Source organism: Pagrus major, chromosome 21 (assembly GCF_040436345.1).
Source record: "Pagrus major chromosome 21, Pma_NU_1.0".
In the NCBI taxonomy this organism is placed as follows: Eukaryota; Metazoa; Chordata; class Actinopteri; order Spariformes; family Sparidae; genus Pagrus; species Pagrus major.
Window position 1 is genome coordinate 28,184,146 of NC_133235.1, and position 22,964 is coordinate 28,207,109.

General features: G+C 42.2%; 1 protein-coding gene across 1 annotated transcript in view; it reads right to left on the reverse strand.

The window, feature by feature from the left end:
• The window catches only part of LOC141016596 (neuropilin-1a-like), an 84,023-nt gene extending 61,571 nt beyond the window's left edge, over positions 1 to 22,452 (reverse strand). The window contains exons 1-2 of the mRNA XM_073491061.1: positions 21,707 to 22,452; positions 20,618 to 20,792 (exon numbers count right to left, since the gene is read on the reverse strand). Of these exons, the coding sequence (XP_073347162.1) occupies positions 20,618 to 20,792; positions 21,707 to 21,797 (266 nt within the window). The 5' untranslated portion in view covers positions 21,798 to 22,452. The remainder of the gene's footprint in view (positions 1 to 20,617; positions 20,793 to 21,706) is intronic.
• Positions 22,453 to 22,964: the final 512 nt, after the last annotated feature.

Below are 22,964 nucleotides of genomic sequence, written 5' to 3' on the forward strand. Positions count from 1 at the left end.
CATTGTTTGTGAAATTTCTTCTCTGACAAACATACAGAAATTCTCAGGCATGCCTGTGCACACACATTATGTATCATCAGCGCTGACAGCTGAAGGCATAAACAATATTTTCCGTGTTAACATCGAGGAATTTGAGCCGGAGGTGAACAAAAATCTGTTCCTTCTTCTCTCTCTCTGCGTCTTTATGTCTTCAGTCTTATTCTCCATGTGTTCGCAGAAAGCTTTACACGCCCGCTGAGAAATGGACTTAAGAGCTCACTTGTAAAGTTCTCAGCGCCGACGGTGATGTTTAGGTGATGGCGTTTTTTTATGCATGGCATCAAACTTCCACCTCGCTCCCCCTCTCTCCCTGCCAGGTCTTACAGAGAGTCATAAAGTAAGAGCCATAGGGAGACAGCGAGATGGAGGGAAAGTGTATGACCGTGTGTCAGCCTGGATGCAGATGGCTGCCCTCACTCACTCACACACTCAGTCAGTCAGTCAGTCAGTGAGTCAGTCAGTCAGTGAGTCCAGCCACTCCTGCAGGCAGTCGGTGTTTACTGAGACAGGCCGTTTAATGAAGTGGCTCTGTCTCTTCACACTCTAGTTAAGGAGAGTCTCTCAGTCTGCAGCCCTGCAGCCTCCCTCTCCATCCCCCACCACAACACTCATTAACCACACCGGCTACTCGCGCCCTCTAAATGCAGCTGTCCGTGGCAAATGCCTTGCTCAAGGGCAAAACAATCGCCGCTCCATCTGCGAGGCCAGCAGCAGATGTTTAAATTAACAAATTTGTGCCATTAAGTGGGACTCTTACACTTAAGTGACGTACAAAGCAGGAGGTGCAAGTGGACTAACTGTCAGGTTAAATAAGCAAACAGTAGCAGGAGGTGCAAGGGCAGGTCAGAGACGGAAAACATGACGGCTGCACTGTGACAGCTCAGTCGTCGGAGTAAAATGTTTACATTTTACGTTTCTGCTGTAATAGCTGTCATATTACGTTCACATTGCATGTACATGAGATGACTTTTATTTCAGGAGGTAAAGGCGACCGTGGTGGCAAGACGGCTGCCACATTTGTAAGTGTGAAACCACTAGATATTTTGACGAGGAGTTGGGATGTTTTCCAGCTGTTTTTTGTGGTGATACAGCCAAAAGACGATGTTTTCCTAACTCTTACCAAGTGGGTTATATACATTTAACCTAAAGAAACACAAAGTCATGAAGAAACAAGGAAATGTTAAGTTTCAACATATTCATGGTCTGCAACACGTACACAGCTGACATTTATTCTGGGTTTGGGCTGCATGTTGAAGAAGAGGGGTAACTCTATACTATATAAACTATATAATATCTATAAATCACATAAAAATCAATCAAATTTGGTGATTTTACAAGCAAAAACCCTCTGGAACAACATTTTTGCCCTGAGTTTTGCGTCTCAGGCTGACAGAAATCTCTGCAGACAACACTCTTGTAATATTCATCCTAACTCTCTGATTCTTTTGTTGAAGATGCAAATACATAGAATATAAGGTCTATATCAACATTAATTCAATGGTGATAGAGCATTATAATACAGAAACTCAGGCCTTTGTTGGACCATTTTTATAGAAAGCACAATAACCAATTTAATCCAGAACTAATGCAAAAAAATAACAACTTGACTTTTAGCTAAGTGCTCCTCAAACAAGCGAGTAAGTGGACCTTGAGTTGAGATTGTTTTGATGATAGTGTTCACATTATTCACACTCTGTAGCTCCGGTTTTCCCACATTCCTGACACCAACACTAAACCCTTGATTTAACCCTTAAAACAGCAGAAAAAAATCTTTATTTAACATTATTAGAAGTGAATCAATTTCTACAATGGCTGCAAAAAATAAACCCAATTATAACAGAGAGAAAAGCCTATAAAAACTCATTATTATACTAATTATTAAGACGTCTCATTATCGCCCACGCAGTTTAACAACTGACCCGCTAAGATGAGTGATACAACCTGACCACATGCAGCGACCGCTGAGCGACGACAGTGTTTGCCAAATTTAAAACTAATGAGGATGTGGCAGATAACCTTTTTAAATAAACGAGATGCAGATGGAGACGGAGGATTTTCACACAGCCCTGCATTCCTTCCCGCCTTCTTCCCAAGCTACTGAGCTATAAGCAGACACCCCTCGACCGCTCCGCTCGCACACTACAGCTCATTAACATGCTGCGGTGTTGTGTTGTGTTGCGTTTGCCCCCGCGGCTAACTTCTTAACACACATCTGGAAGGTTTCACGGGAAGCATTTATGGGGGTGAGGTTTTTGAGCTGTTGTTACATTCACCTCCTGCAACGCAAAAAAAAAACAAACAGCTGAAGCTGGGTGGTGACTCAGTGTTTCTGCAGAGCGGCGGCGTCACACCTCTCTCCCTCTGTCGGTCATTTATTCCGTCCACCTCTCTCTCTCTCCCTTCATCTGGATGTGTCTGTCTGTGCAAACACTGTCTGCTCTCCACCTTCCTCTCCAGACATGAAGAGATTCTTCCAAAGACTTGCACCTCTCTATAAAACCATGTGGCTTTAAAGGAAACATTCCACTTCTGATACACCCAAACCAAACTTGTTGGCATGCCCCCGTGTTTCCCCAACAGGCCTCATTCTGCTTCATGTAGTATTTCCCTTCATTACCCAGAAAGCCTTTCAACAACTTCAGGAAAAGGAGTGTGGACTTGTTGCACTCAGACAGAGAGAGCGATTGTGCCTGTAATATCCAGAGAGTGTGCCGATCCAGTCGAGGGAGTCAGACTAGTGTGGATCCTCCTACGTAACGTGAATCTGAATCTGAATCTGAAGTTCACCATCGATCTCAAACATTGTCTGCTGTCCTGGAGGCTGTCTTAGAATTTTGTCATCGTGAAGTCACTTTGTCTTGTCTTGAAGAGAGGATGCTGCACTAAATAAATTTTAAAAAAAGGTTGAAAAAGGCAGGAAACATAACCAACAGCAGTTATAGGGTGACTTCTTCTGTTACTTCCTGTTTCCTGTGAATGATACGAACTGACTTCACACAGGAAGAAGCTGTACCTCAGTAAAGCTCCCCGAGGGAGAATACAAGTGAAGCTACTAATGTTGTTCGTGCACTTCACAGCACCTGCAGTTGAAACTGGCTGCTGCTGGTTCTGGTGTGAAACAACATTTGGACCCAGGACCTGATGTGTACCGTCCACTATCCTCTGGCTTTACGAACCGCCAACAACACGTGCAGGAAACTGTTAATGTTCATTACATAACTGTAAAATCAGAATGTAACATATTCAGAACATTACGTCTTATACGCTGGATTTCACAGCACATGATAAGATTGTGACTTACAATACACCTCTACTTGCCATAGTGTGTTTTAATGTCTCTCCTCGTTTTCCTCTCAGACATCGTGCAGTTTGGTTTGCTGTAAATTACTGCACTTTTTAAAAAAAGTAGCTGACTACAATGCTTGTTTAGGATTATATAATGTGGCCTTATGCTTAGAATGAGTCACGACTGAACTCGACTCATTAATTCTAGTGAGTGCTCCTCTAATGTTACAAACTATGCACGATGACTCAACATTTGTTGTGCATTTTAAAGCCGAGCGATTTCAACTCCGAGCCGATGCCCTGTCGATGTGACCGCCCTCACACTGAGTACATGTGCACGCCAGAGTGCAACTTCATCTGGGAATTTACCGCCATGATTAATATGCTAAGTTAATGTTTTCAGCTCTTAACACCCCAAAAAGCAGCTTAACCGTTCATGTAAAGTTATGAGCTGACACAATATAGTCTGTCTTACCCGATGTGCACATTATCTTATTGTAGTCTTGCTCGTGACTCTTTCGTGCAGACATTACGGTCACACTGAGACTTTCGAAGCGTACAGGGATAAAAAAAGCAGCATGTTTTGGGTCAAAAGTGATTGAAAGCTTAGCCACATTTATTCAAAACAATGGCCTCGCTCGGTGACGTGCTGTGCTTAAGATTTATCCTCCATGAAAAAAGTAGAGCCCGACACACACACACACACACATACCAACAAAACCTTTACTTACCATATGAGGGCATAACCTTAACTTAGATGAGCTCCCTTGAGGCAAACAGTCACTTCTAACATAACCACTAATTGCTAACTCCAAACATAACAAAAACAAAAGTCTAAACCCTAAATTTGGATGGTTTACCTTGTCGGGATCAGTTTTTTTGTCTCCGGTTGGGAGGTAAGTCCCTCAATGTGACCATGTGAGCCGATTTGTGTTCCGACAATGTGAGTAACACAAGTCCAGACACACAAACACACACAGACACGCACACACAGGGAAAGCCGCAGGCTACAATGTTCAGATTTTGTAATACATGAGTGGTTTTTGTGTTTTAGTGCTGATAAACGCAATCTGACCAGTCGTTCTGAGCTCTGCTGGGAGGCTACAGATGGCACATGTGTGTGTGCGTGTTGTATCCAAGTGTGTGAGCAGAAAAACCACACTACGACGCCACCTGCCATCACACACACACACACACACACACCAGTCCATCCCTCCCCGTTTCTCACCTCCCCCGTGTTCACCAAAAAATCTACATCATCTCCCTCTCACTGACTTACTCACTCACACACACACACACACACACACACACGCACACACACACGTACACACACACTCTTGAGTACTCACTACAGCTCATGCTGTCTCTCCACGAATAATACTCTTAGTCAGTTTCCTGCCTCACTTGTGTTCATAGCACACCCACATGTGCACAGGTTTGCGCTTCTATACTTGCGAGGAGCTTCACTCCAAACACTGTTCAGACCCACCGAACGTGATTCATGTTCAATGGGACACAAGCGAAACTGCTTCTCATGGCATTACGGGGATAGCAGGTGGTGTGGGATTGAACTCAGACACGAGGAAACGGAGGGGTCGAATGTTGTAGCTGAAATGCTGAAGAGATCTGCTTAAAAAACGTCTTCATGGTGATGCTTGGCTCCGTGGTTACAGGTACATGAGTATCACAGGAACATGAAGTGCTGCTTGGCACAAAGTCATGAAAACGGTTGGAGAAAACTGGCAGGTTGCTTATTAACAAACTGACGAGCTAACGAGCAAAACTTACTATAGGCTCGTGCAACCATGTCTTACAGAAATTAGTTCAATACTAATTTGTTTTCCTAATCACAGTGTGATGACATCATAACTGATGCTTGGATTATGTTCACAGGCTACAGAAATGTGTTCAGTTGTTTGAATTTTCGACCTGTGTGTTGTGCACGACACACGTTCTTGCTCCGACTTCGATCAGTGGTCCAAAACTTCAAACTACGGTCACCTCTAGCATCAGTTTTGCAGATGCAGGGTCATGACATCCAGTTAGGCTTTCAAAATAAAGCTTCAGAGAATCATCATATATGTATATTATGAGGTTTGAAGGTTAAACGGTTGCAGTTTGGTTAGATTAAGGCACCAAAACTACTTGGTTAGGTGCAGGAAAAGATCATACTTTGGGTTAAACTAACTACGTTCAGTCTCATAACTTCAGTAATGGAAGTGATATAAGTGACTTAACTTACATAATGTGTTGTGAGGAGCATTGTTAACTCATTTTCATAGCATAATTTTAAAAGCTAGTCACTCTTGATTCCTCGGTCCTGGTCTTCAGATAGAAAGTCCAGTGTATAAGTGAATGATGCTTTTTCTTTAAGCCTAAATATAACCATTAAAAAAGTCTCATGCTTGAGTCGCTACAAGAAGATTTTGTATTCTAGGAGCAAATACTTTGAAATCAAACAAAATATGTTGTCAGTATCAACATTTTGTGACATTAAACATACTTTCTGTTGTAAATTAGCTAGATATAATGGTAATTTCAACAAGAAGGGTTGCCTTATCAGTGCTGTATCTCGAAGAAGCCAGAAATGGTGCCCTCAAAAAACAAAATTGCACCTCCAGTGGGTCTTGACCCAAATCTTACCCTTAACCTAAGTCTAATCCTAACCCTAAAACCAAGCCTTGGCCCTAAATAAAGCCCTCTGAGTAAGTGAGGACTCTCAACATCAAAATAAAGCTCGTCATAAAGAAGACACACTCGTTACTGTCTGCAGAACTACTCATTAGAGCTATGAGCACTAACTAGATGTGTTTTTCTCTCTCGTACACAAACACACTCGTACTCAGAAATGTTCACTCGTGCCACTCATCCGCCCACACACATTTAATTTTACGACCAAGACTGTAATAAAAGCAATAAACACACATTTTCAAAACAAACAAAACATTGATTGGATGTGTTATTTAGTAGAAGCAGTGTCTACAGAACATTTTCCAAAAAACTGAGAAAAATGTATTCAAGAGAATCCCATTAAAACGTGTCCGATCACACACACACACACACACAGCCACACAAACTCTGCCCAAAAAATAAATTGGGCCAAGCAGCCAAAGTATGAATATCCTCATCCTTCACCTCGGCCGTGCGGATACAAAGCCGCGGCGGCACAATCCTGCTGGGAAATTAAAACGGAGACGAAGAGGAGGTGGAATTTGTTCTCATTTAAGAAGCCTTAATCTGACAGAGGAGGGAAGGAGAACGCCGCTTTTCCCCCACTTTTCTCTTTTAGACGTACTGTTTAGGGACCCTGAAGGATGAAATGAGATTTGGTGCGAACTCAGTGGGGTTTAATGTGAAAAAAGCTGAAAAGAATAAGAGTTTTTTGGGGGGAGTTTCTTCTCAGGGTCAAAGTGTTGCGACTCTCTGTGTCTTTTACAGAAAAACAAAGTGAGGTAGTTGCTGCATCCGGAGTCTGTCTGGGTAACTCTAGACTTAAACAAACAGTGAAAGGGCGTTCCTCAGTCTGAACACAGAGAAACGTCTCCGTCTGTACCTGAGAGATTTGGGAGGAAAACGGCCTTTTAGTCAAATGACACTCAATCCACACCTCTCTAAAGTGAGCTGAGGGCAAAGCAATAAACACCGTGTCACTTCCACTGCACTCTGACATGTGTTCGCCCCTTCAACAAGTTCATCAGCATTCACAAAGAGGCCCGGCTCGACTATACGTCCACCTCTCTTGTTCCCAAAAACATGTGACATTAATTAGCCGACTCTATTCAGACGCACATACAGAGACCCCGGCAGGGATTTGTTTCGCTTTGGCAACGAGAGGGTCTAGTTGACAGACAGACAGACGGGGAGGCAGGTAAGGAAGACAAAGAGCAAACAGTCAGACGTTATTAGATAGTCTTCAATTTCTGAGAAGGACTTCATTAGGCAGAACATGCCTGCTGGTGTTGTGACTGAACGGTTTGCATTTTGAGAAGTCAATAAAAGGATACGCACGACTGACAAATTAGTTTTTCAGTCACGCGGACACCAAAAAAATGAGTCGTCTGTTCTTTGTGGGTCACTGACTCTGGAGCTGCAGGCTAACACTTTAGCATCATGAGTGAAAGTGAAGGAAGCTAGCTTAATCATCAGTGAAGATACCGCAGCAGCAACCTGACGTGTTTTTTTTAAGTGTAATATCACACAAAGATAACACACTACTGTGGTAAAGAAGACTGTAGCTAACTATAGCACAGTGAAAGAATGAAATATTGTCCAAAAAGTAGGCTAAAGCTAGCTGTGTCAAAAATATTAAGCTAATATTGCATGTTAAACATTATTATAGGCACAAAACATTAAAAAAATACAATTTTAGTCCTGGCAGGTCAGTTTTAATTGTTTAACTGTAGTCATGAACTCATCTCTCTCACTGTTTTAAGGAGTTTAAACTTAGTATTTCTAATTTGTGCAGCTTTATACATTTCCTTAAGTAGATGCCACAGAGAAAACTTTTACATTTTACTCCTGCACATTATTTGATTTGTTAAATGTCACAAGCGATAGCCGATCAACACTGAACAATCTGAATCTGGAGCGAGTAACTGAAGTCATCAGATAAACGTAGTGGAGTAAAAAGTACAATATTTTTATAATGTAGTGGAGTGGAAGTATAAAGCAGCAGAAAATGGAAATACTCAAGTAAAAGTACCTCAAGCTTGTACATGAGTATACTGACTGATGCTCATATTTTCATTTTTACTGCACATGTACATCAAATATCAGTTATCGGCCTCCTCGACTGATTATTGGTATCGACCCCTAAATAAAACCATTTCAGTCGATCTCAAAGACGATAAAGACAGAAACATACGCTGCATTTTCACTTATTTAACTACCAAACAATGTAATGTAGTTGGGTTCATTCAACACTAAGAAGGGGCCACTACTACTTATATAAGTAACACATTCAAGGACTAATTTACTTGTAACAGAGAATTGCAACACTGTGTTATAGGATATCAACACCTCCACCACCGCTGCTACTGGTTAGAGAAAATCACTCTTCTTTACGTTCTACTAAACTAAAGTGTTGGCATATAAAACCAGAGCGGATCACGTTCCAGTTCCACATGATGATTTTGCTCTCAGCACTTCCCTGACACACCCATTTCCTTTAGTCAGCAGTCTGATTCAAAATAACTCAAAACTCATGACACAGACGAACACTGAGTCACTCCGACGTTCGCTCCACTACTGAAATACCCACAAAAGTTAATATAATGAAGCCTCAGAGACACAAACACAAATCTCGCACATTTTTCAGAGTGTCAAAATAAAAGCCGGAACCTGAAAGATCTGGGTCATCATCCTCGTCTTGCTACATCCATGTATGTATTTATTTCATTTTTTGTTGCGTATGCATATCTGTAAGTGTGTGAGTGCCTCCCACGCACTTTAATCTGTTTATCGTCTGCCCACAAGATGTGTGTGTGTGTGTGTGTTTTTCTTCTATCTACATGTCTCAATGGGAGGTCACCCCGGGGCGTTTCTACACAGACAGATACAACACATTCCTCTTCGATCTGTGAAGGGAAAAAAGGACTTTATTGTCCAGGCGGCTATAGTGAAGAGCTATTTAGGCTTCACTGGAGGGGGGGGCTGGGTTACCCGTCGCGCATATTTGAAAGGACAAAGTGTCCCAGGGTGCTCATCCAGTTTGACTCTCAGCTGACCTCTGACCCCCGTATCCCGACGCTGACCTGTCCCAAGCGTGACATTGAGTTTTCACGGGGCTTTTAAGTTCACAAGGAGGCAGATTACAAACAAGACACATGAAACGAAGGCTCCAACTATCTATCTATCTATCTATCTATCTATCTATCTATCTATCTATGATGTGTTGAATTCCTATAATTCAGGCAAATTTTTAGATATTTTAAACACTTCAAAGTTCACGTGAGGCCATTTTTCACGTCTTTTGGAGCCAGTTGGACCGGCTGCCTGGACCTGAAGCTGTTTTCACAGAGAGCTCTGCTGAGGTGTGAAAACCTGCTGAAGCTGGACTGTGGTCCAGAAAAAAAAAAAAAACAGTCGAAAAGTAGATTCCTGCAGAGTCCACACCACGTATGAGAGCCAAGTAGCTTCACAAACTTGAAGTTGGAGAACATCAGTGGTGCCACATACACGTAGGTGTCATTTGCCATCAAAGTTAGGGCTGCAAATAATGTTCCTGTTTGTTGTTGATTACTTTCTTGATTAATCGATTAGTTGTTTGGTCTTGAAAATGCTCAGGATGACGTCCTTACATGTCTTGTTTGGTCCACAACCCAAAAATATTGAGTTAACACTCATAGAGGAGTAAATAAACCGGAAAATATTCACATTTAAGAAGCTGGAATAAGAGAATTTTGACCTTTTATCCTTCAAAAATTACTCTCAATTGATTACAAGTACATAAAAATGCATCAAGTATAAAAACATATTGTCCTCAGAGCACGCCTCACTCTGGAAAATACACATCTGGCGAATGCCTGCATGGCTGGAATTTCTCTCCTTTGATGGTGCTGCTGCATTATGACATGCCATGCACCGAGGCGTGACTCATTTTTCTTGCTTTTATGTGGTATCCCAACCAAAGTCACAGCGAAATAAAAAGAAGAAAATCGTACATTTTTCAGGGTTGTGATCACACGGCACACGATGTTTTGATCCATGTCTCGGAAGGAACAAAAAAGACTTGCAGTGCGGATGAAGCCTGAGCCTGAAATTTCCCTAAAACCTGAAGATTTAAAAAGTAGCCATGTCCAACCATGCTCACATTAATATCCTGCCTGCGCCTCTTTGGATAAATCCTCCAAAACTTATTCAACCGGCCAATCCAAGCCATCCGTTTTACTGACATCTCTGTCATTTCCATGCTTACTTCACATCCAGTGTTCGCAGTGGATTTGAATATGTTGAGCTTTAATTGGAGATAACGGCCCGACAGAAGCTTCTACGCAGAAACGGTTCAAAACAAGATTTATTGTTACAGTTAAATCCGACTGTTTACCCTGATAGATGACCCTCTATCGTGCACAAGTGTGTGTATTTTGTTGTTGGAACATCTGGAGTGTATCAGCGAGTCCGTCCTGTAAATCCTGTGATTGCAGCTGTTTGAGTGTGTGTGTGTGTGTGTGTGTGTGTGTGTGTGTGAGAGAGAGACACTGCTAACTGGGCTCCCCGTTCTCCCCCCGTCAAACTCTCTCCTCGTTAATCTGCTCGTTAAGGATCTAATCTGACATGTGTTTTCATTTGTGTGTGAAAGCGTGAGTGTATGTGAGTGTGTGCGTGCGACTCACTGATGAGCGGCGAATCCACAATGGGTCTGATTACATTCACAGCAATGTGTGTGTGTCTTATTGTGTGTGTGTCTTATTGTGTGTCTGTGTGTGCAGAGTTTGTGCCTCTAATTGTTTAGAAAAGCAAATCCAAACAATCTACAATTGCATAAAAGAAACAATAGCAGGATTCAAAGTTCACCCTTCCTTCCATTGGACAAATATTTGCCGCTGAGAGACGAGAGTCAGCTGGTGAAAGTCAGCCAACGTTCATACGTTATTCTTACTCTGATCTATAAATGGTGGGAGCTGAGAATTATATTTACTGACAGATAAATTCTGGACTTTGTAACACAGATTTCGGGCACCAGGCGGCCTATTAAAAGCTCAGACTGCAAAACAACGTAGACGTAATAACTGCCAGTTAATTTAAACTTCAAAATGGAAAACCTCAATCTGACAACAACCTTATCAGATAAACTGAAAGGATAACTTCAAGGCTGCAAGTTCATTTTGACTGAAGTGTGTCTCAGACGTTATAGCCTCCGGCTTTCTTTAGCTTTACATAGATAAAAACTGATGTTTTATCAAACCTAACCCACACAGAAATGTAATATACAACATATATGCCCCTATATTAAGAGTTATACTGCCATATATGCTACTTATATTATAAACATACATCCTTGGATATATGGAGATATATGTGGGTTTATAAGCATATGTGGAATACACATAGCAAAATGTGTATATGTACATATATTAAAAGAATATACATGATTAAATGTTCATATATATGGACATAATATGCTATGGATATATCTGTAGTTTGTATATTACACATGTATACACATGTTATATGAATAAGTAATTATACATGTGACATATATGCCTAAACAGGCCTATGTAAGTCAATAAGTCAATCTATAAAACTGTTCCAATTTCCAATAGGTTTCATATATCGTTTGTACATATATGTGAATTTCATATACGTACATAGGCCTCCATTACATTTCTGTATGAGAATAGAGGAAATTTGAAGTAAACTAAATCAAAACTGAAGAGTTAAAATCTGTTTTTCATTGTAAACATACAAAGCTAAAATTTTTCCATTGACTACTAGCTTAACCTTGCTAGCCTAATGTCTCTGAATGATTAATATCTGGTGATCATAGTGAAGCATATACAGCTAACAACACAGGTACTTTTCTCACGAGTTGATAGAGACCGAAGCCGAGTTAAAAGGACGGTCGATATAACACTTCCATTTAGCACAACGCATGCTAATGTTGCTCTCTAAGCTGGATGTTTCTTAGGCAAATGTTTGCCAACACATCAGCTCCCAATGTCCTCAGGCCATCCTTGGCTAAGCCTCCGCTTTTTTCAAGTTATTTCTTACACCAGTAATGTTGTGAATAGCCTTTGCTGATAAAGTGGTTCGGATACAGGCGGAAATGGCAGCTGTGATTTTCTCAATCATCATGTAGCGTGTAGTTTTTTATTAAGTTTAATAATAGCGTTTACAGCCAGAAGTTCAGGTTGTAGCAACACGGTGGAAAGTTCACCGTCATTTCTCCAAATCGAGGAGAAGGAGACAGAGAGCATATGGTGAACAGAGAAAAAAAAAAATAGGCTGGAAAAACATGGCGAGTGCACATGGAGTTCACAGAGTGTGAAGAGAGTCAGTGAGAGAGAGGAGAAGAAGTGATGGTGCCAGACGTGATAAAATAAAAAAAGTGACAGAACAGCCTGAGGTTAGATGAGCAGGAGGAGAGACAGTGAGAGGTCCGTCACTGAGGTCAGGATCAGACCGACCGTGCCAGCCAGCCCAAAGCCCTCTGTGTCCGAGTCTGTCCGTCCTCTTCTTCCTGATCTTCTCCCGTTTCCCCTTTGCTTACACTCTAATCCCAGAGATCACAGTCTACTTTCTGATACAACAGATTTCCTCCTGGACTTTCAGTTTCATCTCTTCTTTTTCATTTCTACTTCCATTTTTGTCGTTCTTTCATTCCTTAAATATTTAAAGTCCGTGAGGATCATACTAAAAGACCAGGATCGTTTTTGAGTACTTAAAGGGAATTCCAGACTGAGACCCCATTGCAACATGGGAAATGTAGTCATTTTTTTGGAAAGCAGACATGGCATCACATAAGGGAGAGGTACATTAATCTGTAGATCTGTTGTTGTGTGAGTATTTAAGTCTCTTTCTTACTCAGACTGGTCATTTGTTAAATCATTGTGGAATTCCATCAATCAAACTATAAAAATCTGACTTTTCTTTCCCAATTAAAACACAAACATCGTCAGGGTTTTGTGAATATCTTCAGTTTTAACAAATTAATTTGAGAATTCACACGTTCACATCACAGAAATGTGAATCATTACATAAGACCAGACAACTCATTCAGACTACAAACAGGAAAACAAAACAAATATCCATCTTTCATTGACCTAATTCTCGCTGCTCTTTTGTACTTTTAAAGTAACAAATAGAGGGAACACATCGCTGCAAAACACATAACAACCGACCAAATAATTTTGGGAGGCTCACGCCTCAAATTTCCTTGGAAGCGAGCCACAGGCTAACCATTCTGTGACAGCAGTGCATTTAGTCTTCCTGTTTTGTGCGGCCGCTCTGGAACTGAAAAATACAACCATCTGGAGGGGACGCTTTTATTTTCTTTAAAACTGGCAAAGTCAGACTGAATGCTGAGCACAGGATCGTTGGTGAAACAACGCCTCAAGTCTGAAGCCACATAAAAAAAAAGGCTGAAGTTCAACAGAACATTTGTGATGTGGTGCATTTTTTGTGGCGCAGCACAAACACGAGACTAAACAAGTCACAGTGCTGTTTTGCACTTTCACAAGACGAGGTCATCAAGAATGGGCTGGGAACTAAAGTGTACCCGACTGTATATCCGCCCAATCAGCAGTCCATCCCACAATCCTTCCAGACATCTGATGAGTCATACAACTGTATTCTTCCATCTGTCGTTCAACAATACATCCAATTCTTCCATCGCTCGACCCATCAATCATCCATCCATCCATCCATCCATCCATCCACATTTTCTTTAAACCATCTGTTTATTCATTTACAGTCAGCTCCATCTATCATCCAGCAATCCATCCATCCTTCCAGCCATCTTCCATTTTGGGGATTCAAACACCCATCAATCCACCAATCAATAAATCCATTCACCCCCAAATTCTTCCATCCACGGTCCAACAATCTGTTTCATCCTTCAGCTAGCAGTTCATCCAATCATCCATCCATCCTGCATTCCTTTCAACCATCTGTTGATTCATTTTACAGTATCTGTCGGCTCCATCCATCATCCACCTTGGGATTCAGCCATCCATCATCTTTTCCATCAACCATCCAGGAATTCATCCCTCCATTGTCCAGCGATTCAATCCACCAATCGATAACATCCATTCATCCCCAAATCCCTTCCATCTGTGGTCCGACAATCAATTTCATCCTTCATCCAGCAATCCATCCAATAATCCATCCGCCATACGTTATTCTATCAGTTGATCCATCCATCCATTCATCCGTCGTTCCAGCCATCTGTTGATTTATTTATCCGTCCTCATCATCAAATAATACATCCTTCCTTCTGTACATCGACCCATCTTACGATTCAACCATTCATCTATCCATCCAAACATCGATCAAAAGATTTGCATATCCGTCCACGGATTTATTCCCAATCTGCCATCTCTTTATCCATCCCCGATCCATTCTTCAATCGTATCATTTAGAAAACACTTTATCCATTCTCAAGCAATCCATATAGATTCATCCATCAACCATTTATACATCAGTGCATCCTGCCATCATTTCATCCATCCATCCATCCAGTTAGCAATCTATGTATATAGATCGATCTATCTGTATCTCCATTATCATCTATTGATCTTTCATCCATCCATCCATCCATCTTTTTACCATACTGTATATGTCAAATGCTTGATTTGTATGATCTGTCAAGTAAAATCAACTCTGAAAACATGAAGTGACTGAAAAACAATTTATAAATAACACAGCTCCCCAGGCCCGACACAAAAACACACACAAAAAACCTCAAAATGTGTGTTTCCGTTCATGTGACATCTGCAGGCTCTGGGACATGGGTCCTGTGACTGTGTCTCTGCTTGAGAAACCACTTTTTTGACTAATCAGTGAGCACTTTGCCTCAGGACATGAGGAACAACTGGTCCTTCCATCACACTGTAGAGGAATTTATAGCATCTGCCTCCATTTCTTTCTCCGTCTTGTTCTGTCCTTCACCCTACAAGCTGTTATTTATCCTCATGGGGTTGATCAAGACGTCGCAGTTATTCTGTGATGAAGTGTTTGTTATTCACTTCTTTGCTGCACCAACTTTCCCTCAACTTACTCTGTTTCAGTCTGACCTTTTCATTAATTTGAGGATTTCACAGTTTATTAGGTCCACCTAGCTTAAACTAGGGCAAACCAATACAGCAGCCATACAATAAAGCCTATTTTCATGAGGGAAATAATGTTTGTAATATATTGTTCTCCCAATTTATATCAGCAATACAATAAAATTCAACATCACAACAAACTACAGTCTCTGAGTGATCATAAGGCTGAATCATCTCTCTACAACAGTCTCATATCAATGTTGGATCTAGTCTTTAAAGGCATGCTATGTGAGAGTTGTTGGTTGAAGTTGCAGTAAACGAGAACTAAAGTTGATTGTTGAGTTTTAGTCACAGATTGTCAAAATACAGACGCTTTAGGTTGGTGAGCCACCAATCCAAAGCGTCTGTATTTGAGGATCTCTAAAAAAAGATAATAATAATAGGCAAAGGGAAGAGTCTCCTAGTGGGTCATAAGTGTTGATTGAGAGGGATTTTTTGTATGAGTCTAGACATAGAAGCAAAGGCATGCATAGTGCATCTTTAAATGATTGTTGAGCATCAAACCTTTGCTTGGATATTTTAGACACAAGGATCTTTCAGATATAAAACTCAACAGTAGCTGATGGAAGTATCCTGTATATATACAGATGGTTGACAAAATAAAGGAAAAGCCATTAATTGTCTTGGTCAGGTGTTGGTCCGCCAGTTTCTGTGCTTCTTAACATTTATTCTACGAGTCTGAGGAACTTATTCGTTCAAAAGATGTTCCCTCAGTTGGTGTCAATGGAGAGTCTTTGGGTTTTTGGACTATTGGTTGGACAGAAGCAGTGATTTGTACACGTCACTTTGGGCTGTGGGAAACTGTGATGAGCATTTTTCACAATTTTATAGACTAAACAATTTGTCTTAAAAATAATCAGCAAGATTTATCACTGATGAAAATAATCTTCCAGAACCTCCCATCCGTGTTTAGTTGGGTTGGAATCTGGTGACTGTGAAGGCAATAACGTGTGATTAATATCCTCTTCATACTCGTCAAAACACTCGGTGACCTCTCGTGTCAAGATTCAACCCATAAATCCTGTCCGTATTACAAAACTCGACAAGAATGTGTGTTAGAAGGTTTGCAGAGCGTGCACGCCGAAGCTGTTTGCACCACAGAGTGCACATGAAGCATACTGTAAGTGACAGAAAGTTTGGTTGCCTGCGTGCGTGTATGTGTGATGTGTGTGTGCGTGTTGTGTATGTGCGAGGTGCAGACTGTGCCAGCGCAGCCTCATGTGGGAGGAAACAGTTCAGCCAACTCTTAAAAAGATGTCCCAAATTATCCCGCCACCGACGCATGTTCCTTACCCATGCCTCTGCTCTATTTTACCGCGCTCCGCGGGGATTCACTTTTGTCGGCCACGCTATTTCAGACGTGGACGTGAGACAAGACTTGTTCTGGTGACGCTCCAGATTGGCTACGGAGGCAGAGCCGATGGATCTTAGCGTGTCTGAACAAAAAGTGTTACTGGTTCTCGTCTACACCAACGTCTGTTCACTGAGCGCAGATTTCGCCACTTGAGAGTTTGTCGAAGTAAAAGGTTGTCGGTGGAATTATCACCCAGACTGGCTGTTTTTACAGAAGCTCATGGAGGCCTCGTGAACCACAAATGAATCCATTTAACCCTATATTATATTTTCTGGTGAATTCCAGCTGGTTAATGATCACATAAACTGCCCTATATCGTTTTTAAAATGTACATTTTTGGTGATAAGGCGTCCAAACTGATGCATCGTCTAATTTTAGCACAAAACACCCCCAAAGTTCCAGTTTCCTCCTTCATGAATCACACTGGCAGGAAACATTTCCCTGCTGACAAATATGTATTTTTAAAAAAAGGCTGTAATTAGGGATCATAATTACAAACCCCCGGTCATGAGGGTGCATACGAGAGGAAAGATATGTTGTGACACAGATGTCGGAAACGCAGCCTGTGTTTCCTTGAGCATGTCAGCGCCGAGGCTTCTTTGTTTGGCTAGTTAACTGCAGACGTGTTTCACAGCACTGGAACATGTTTGCTCCATTTTGGTCCAGTAATTTAATTAAGGAGGCCGGCCGCGAGAAATGGGCAAGCAGCGACAGGCTATCTGATGAGGGAGGAGGGGGGGGTGTCGCTCCAACAATAAATTGAGGGTATATTTGAATTAAAAATGGGAGATAGTCGAGTGTTATTGAAACTGTCCTGTAACCTAAATGCTACTGGGCTTGATTTCCCTGCAGAACATTCAAAGTCCATCTGGGGAAAGAGGCTGAACCTCGACAAGCTCATTTACTACGAGGGTAACCAGATAACAGCAAAGCTTAAAAAGACATGTGTTTCATCTAGAGCGGAAACAATTAGTCCATTAGCTTATCAACAGACAAAATTCTTATGTTAAGTTAGTTTCTCATATCACGTATTAGGACAAAGAAGCAGAAGAATTTGCTGGATTCTTGTCAAACATGAATTTTCTGCTTTTCTTCTGAATCTAAATTGAATTTGCTTTGTTAAAATAGCATTTGAAGACTTAATTTATTAAATAATGAATACAAAAATGTAACAATTGTTGGCTTTATTACTGATTCTACATGTTTCACCAGTGTGCAAACTAACCTAAAGTTTTTTCTTGATTGGACATGAAGATTTAGCTACTTAAACTTTCTGAACCTCACACTTGCAGTTAATCGATATAAAGATCTGCTTTTCTAAATGATTTCATCTGAATGAAATGCCAGAACATCATCAGATATGCCCCTAAACCAACAGTAGCATCTTCAGACATCTTGTTTTGTCTGGTCAACAGCCCAGTACCCAAAGATGTTTAGTTTACAGTGACATAAAACACAGAAATACAGGAAAAACCTTACAAAAGACTGTTTATCTTAAAATAACTTAAAGGAACAGTCCCCCCCAAAAACTGAAAACTTTTACTTTAAAGAATTAAGTGATTGTCACGATTGCTGCAGATTCATTTTCTGTTAATTGACTCATTTATGAATCTACTTTTTGTTTCAGCTCTACTATATATGCAGGCCTGAGAGCAAACTCACAGCACTATCACTCCTCTGTGCAGAGACAACAGAGGTCGAGGGTCAGATCTGGAGCTGATAAGGGATTCAGTATCTTGCTCAGGGACACTTGCTGATTGACAGACTCTTGCCGTCACACGTGTCCAGCAGCAGAGGTGAACACACAACCGTCAAGACTTCAGATTCATGATCCAACATTACATCCTGTTGCTGCCTCCACTCGAGGCCTCGCCGACTCGAGTGTCATAATTTGGAGCAGACGCTGAGCTCGGTGGCATCAAACGCCGGAATGAAACTCTTAAATATCGTCGCAGGAAATTTTTAAGTGGGACTGCGGTCTCGCCAAAGGCTTAAAGCCCGACTCAATGGGCATATTTCGAACATTTGACTCGTTCCCAAAAACAACACGGCTCCTGCCAAGTCGGAAAGAGCTTCGAGCTACACCCCGTCATCATCCAACATAAACTCACACAACAAATAATGAAACCAATCGAGGCAAAAGCGGAGGGGCCCCCTGACAAAACAGCCAAATGACACGTTAAGGTGGCTGCAGGGTGGCCCCGGCCTGTGAGACGGGTGCGAGTTTTGAATCCTGTAGCGGTGAACGGGTGTCAGTCTTAATTTGGAAGTGTGGAAGAGTGTGTGTGGCCAAAGTCAACAGTCTCATTACATAGAGAAAGAGCCTGGACGCTGACAAAGAAGTAGATATAAAGGAAAAGCTTATGACCGAAACTTTATTCTCTCTTCTTCTCTGTTCCCTCCTCTGGCTCTATCTGCTCTGTCACTGGATAAGAACATATAACCGACATGTTTAACATGTTAAATCATATATTTAACAACACAAGTGCTTTTTTTCCAGCACATTAACTTATGGAAAAGTAATTTAAGCACCCAATAACGCTCTGCTGGTGGTGTCCTCCAGTGCCAACCGCTGTTTGATTTTACCACCAAGATTTACTACATTTCATTAAGTACTTAAACTGCATTATTACGTACTTATTCTGCTCCCCGGGTTATCACACAGAGTAAGGGTCATCGCAGGAGGAGGGTTTTCAAGACAAAAGCTTTCCCGACTTTTAGCGAAAACACTGAAAGGTGTGTGATCCACTGGAAGACACACAATACCCACTATCCCTCCTGAACGCTAATGGTTTATTAGTCCCTCGGTGGTGAAACATGATCCGATAGTATTGGAGGACCCCATCTGTGAGACAGTGCCTGGACGGCCGGTCGTGATTTACACAGGAGCCGTTTATGGAGCTTTTAAAAAAAAGACAGAGGAGCCGACATAAAAACGGGCTTATTTATGGAAGAGAGCAACACATGGGCTGTTGTGTGGATGCACACAATCGAGTGTGTGTCTCTGGGTCAAAGAGAGAAGGGAGGCGTTGTGTGTGTGTGTGTGTGTGTGTGTGTGTGTGTGTGTGTGTGTGTCTGCATGTAGGCTTGTTTACAGGTTTAGTAGGGTGAGGCTCAGGATAGCACCATTAGACGTGCAGGAATGACTTTGGGTGCATGTTTGAGTGGACTGAGTGGAGAGTACATGTTGTGGAAGAAGGTTTTTAAAGTGTTTCAGCCAAAAGTAACCCTCGCCTGGTCCGTGTGGGGTCATATCAGCTGGTGATGTTGACAGGAAATGAGCTGCATTAACGTTTACTGGCATCATCATTGTTTTCTCGATGAATCAGCTAATTTTTTGTCTTAAAAACATCAGAAAACAGACACAAATGCCCCAAGTTGTGATCATAAAACCATTTGTAACAGTCCTAAAAGAAAAAGACAGCAAGTTTACTGTCATAGAAGACAAAGAAACGCAGCAAATCTTCACATTCGACAAGCCAGAACAAGGCGATTATAAAAACAATACTGTTGCCGATTAATCAATTAATTGACTTATCGTTGCAACTGCGATCGGAAATATAAACTCAAGGTGAGAGCGACCTAACAACAGCTTCAGACAAAAACCATCAGCTCATGTTTGTGTCTTTCTCCAACATCCTCAAACTTTCAGACAGCAGCGCTTCCAACAAATTGGGGAAATTAGATGAGACCCTTCAGCTTCTATTTCTGCAAACAAAAAAGAGCCGGACGAACTCGATCCTGCTCCTCCAAATACAAACAGGTAAACTCTGCCTCCAAATGAAAAGCAAACACCATTTCTTGGCTGCTGCGATGAGCAAACTGAACTCCATCAGTTAAAACGCTGCTGCACTCTCCTCTCAAATCCTGCCAAAAAAAGAGAAAACCTGGAGCAGAGACACACTCCTCCCTGCTTATCAAGTATGAATTACAAAACCCATCAGACCCCATTTTCCTCTGAAGCAACTGCCAGCAGCTTCAGTTGCCATATCTCACCCCTTGTACCTCCAATCTCTCTCTGGGAGCAGATGTAGTGCTCCTTGACCAATAGGTGGCAGAGTTTCACACTGTATCCAGGCAGGATTGAGGAGAGAGAGCAAAGGAGGGTGGGAGAAGAGAGAGAGAGAGAGAGGGGGGGGGTGGGAGTGAGGGGTGAGGAGTGAACTCTTACTTGCAGTCTCTGTCCTCCAGATCAAAATGCGGATTGAAGTTGATGAGGATCTTCTGACCGGGCTCTGGGGCTGTTATCACCCACACGCACTGCTGGGAGGGCGGGTAGGCGCCGGGATAGCCCGGGGAGGTCAGGTAGTCCGCGGTGTGGATCTCTATATTCCCTCCGCATTTATCTGCGCAGGAGAAAGGCGGAAAGTTGGTGAGTTAGTGGAGAGAAATGGACTTTCTGCGCACTGATAGTTGACTGATAGTGTGAAAGATTAAAGTGCATCAGCAGGGATGGAGAGTGGAGACACTCAGACTGACACTCCAGCTGGGGATCATCATAAATAAACCCAAATATCCGCCAGTGGAGTAAAAAAATCACGTTGAAGGAAAAGGCGCCGATTTCTGCGCCAAGACCTCATCCACACAGTGTCACTATAAATTCACACCACAGTGAAATACTACCAGCCTCAGAAAAAAAGGTGGTAAACCTCTTGATTATTTCGGTAAAGGTGGTGTAAAGTGGTGCCTTTGCGTCCCTGCCATAAGGTGTGATTACGCCCATATGAAGGTGAGGTGAGCAGGCTGCTGCCTCTCCTGCGAACAGGCAGTGGTGATTAAAATTGAATTTTCTCAATGAATGATTTGAGAAATTGCTTCTTTTAAAAAAAAAATGTATCAAGCTTCAGTGGCAACGCGCGTAAAAAGCTCCAAAATGCGTCTCTGAATGGCTCAAGCGCCAAAATGCGTAATTATTAAAAGAGGAAATCTGAACATATAGGGACTCCTTGTGCGTCTGTGAGGAGAAATGGTCAGTTAGAGAGGTTCCCTGAGGATCTTTTGTTATGCTGAACATTTCTAGAATAATCCTTTTTGTGTGTGTTTTGTATAATATTCTTAATTCTTTTCATCCTTCACAGTAAAAACAGTGTTTCAGGTCTAACTTGAGCCCCTGCAGACGTGCCCTCACAGGTAAAACACCGAGGCAGTAAACAGGTGAGAGGCAACAATGGTGCAAAAATGATGCAAAAATGGATCGATGTTCAGCCAAGGCAGCCTGTTGTCAAGCCACATGTATTCAACACAAGCAGTCAACACCTACCAGTCTGAGTCAACGAGGCAACCGAGATGACTTGGGTGAAAAGGAACAATAGCAATCCACTACGCATCCTCAGATTGTACAACACAGACATTCTGTAAAAAGAAATTAAAGACAAACGGGAGGAGAGGAGGGGGAGAAACGTCCAGGGGGGGAGAGGAGGTTTACGTCCAAAAAATAAAAAAAAATAAGCGAGAATTGTCTCAAAGTAAGAGATCTGGTTGTTGTAGGGTCCCCAGCATCCTGCGAGCTTCAGCAGCAGAGCCCCGCGTCTGTCAGGGAACAACTTGCCATCTCCTGGAGAGAAAAATAATAATCCAAATGCAGAAAAGAAAGACGAAGATTTGAGGGAAAAAAAGGGGGAAAATCCGTGCGTTGAAAGTGGCAGCGATTCTGTATGAAAACCTCTCACTTGTGACACCAGGCAGCAGCGGGTGGACGTACTTCCAGAGTGGAAAAATTCAAAAGAAGCGAACCGGCGTTCAGTGAAAACCAACCGAGAGGAACATCGGAGCGCCGCTGAGCCTCCTCCAGATCTCCACTCCTGATTTCAGTTCTCTCTCTCTCCGCCTCTCTTCTCCGATCGCAGCGACTGACTGACCGCCACAGCAGAAAATGTCAGGAATACGAGGCGAGTCGTGAAAGTAACAGCGTGAATTTCCACTCCCCAAAAAAATCCTGCTGTTAGACGCCACAGCGCGCAACCACCAGCAGCAGCAGCAGCGACCGACCGCTACAAGGGGCTGGAGCAAACTGACACCGGTGCGCCCTCTGTGCGCTCCCGACGCATGCGAGCGAGAGGAACTGCGCACGCAAACTCCGGGCTGGCATGCGAGCGTGGTACAAGGTGTGGGCAGTGTCCACCGAGCAGGCGGGAGCAGAGCGCACATCTGATCTCTGTTACAGCGAGGAGAGGAGGATTCAAGACAGATGTATCTGCGCTTTCTTTGGTGACCTACATCAGACAGTTTGTCCCACTGACCGAATATGTTCATCAGGCTGATTATATGTTGGTTTTGTACTGATGTTAAAGCAGATATTCAGGTTTGCTTTTGCTGGAGGTTTTAGTTTCATTTTCCCCAATAAATCACTACATTTATTTGTCAGGATTAAACTCAAACTTGGACTTGGATATATTGGACTGGGGCCTTGTACATCTCTAAAAAACACAGAGAAATGATTGATACCGTGGATATGAAGTGTCCCTGGCACATGACACATCATTTATCATGTTTCAAATCACCCACAATGCATTCTGTCC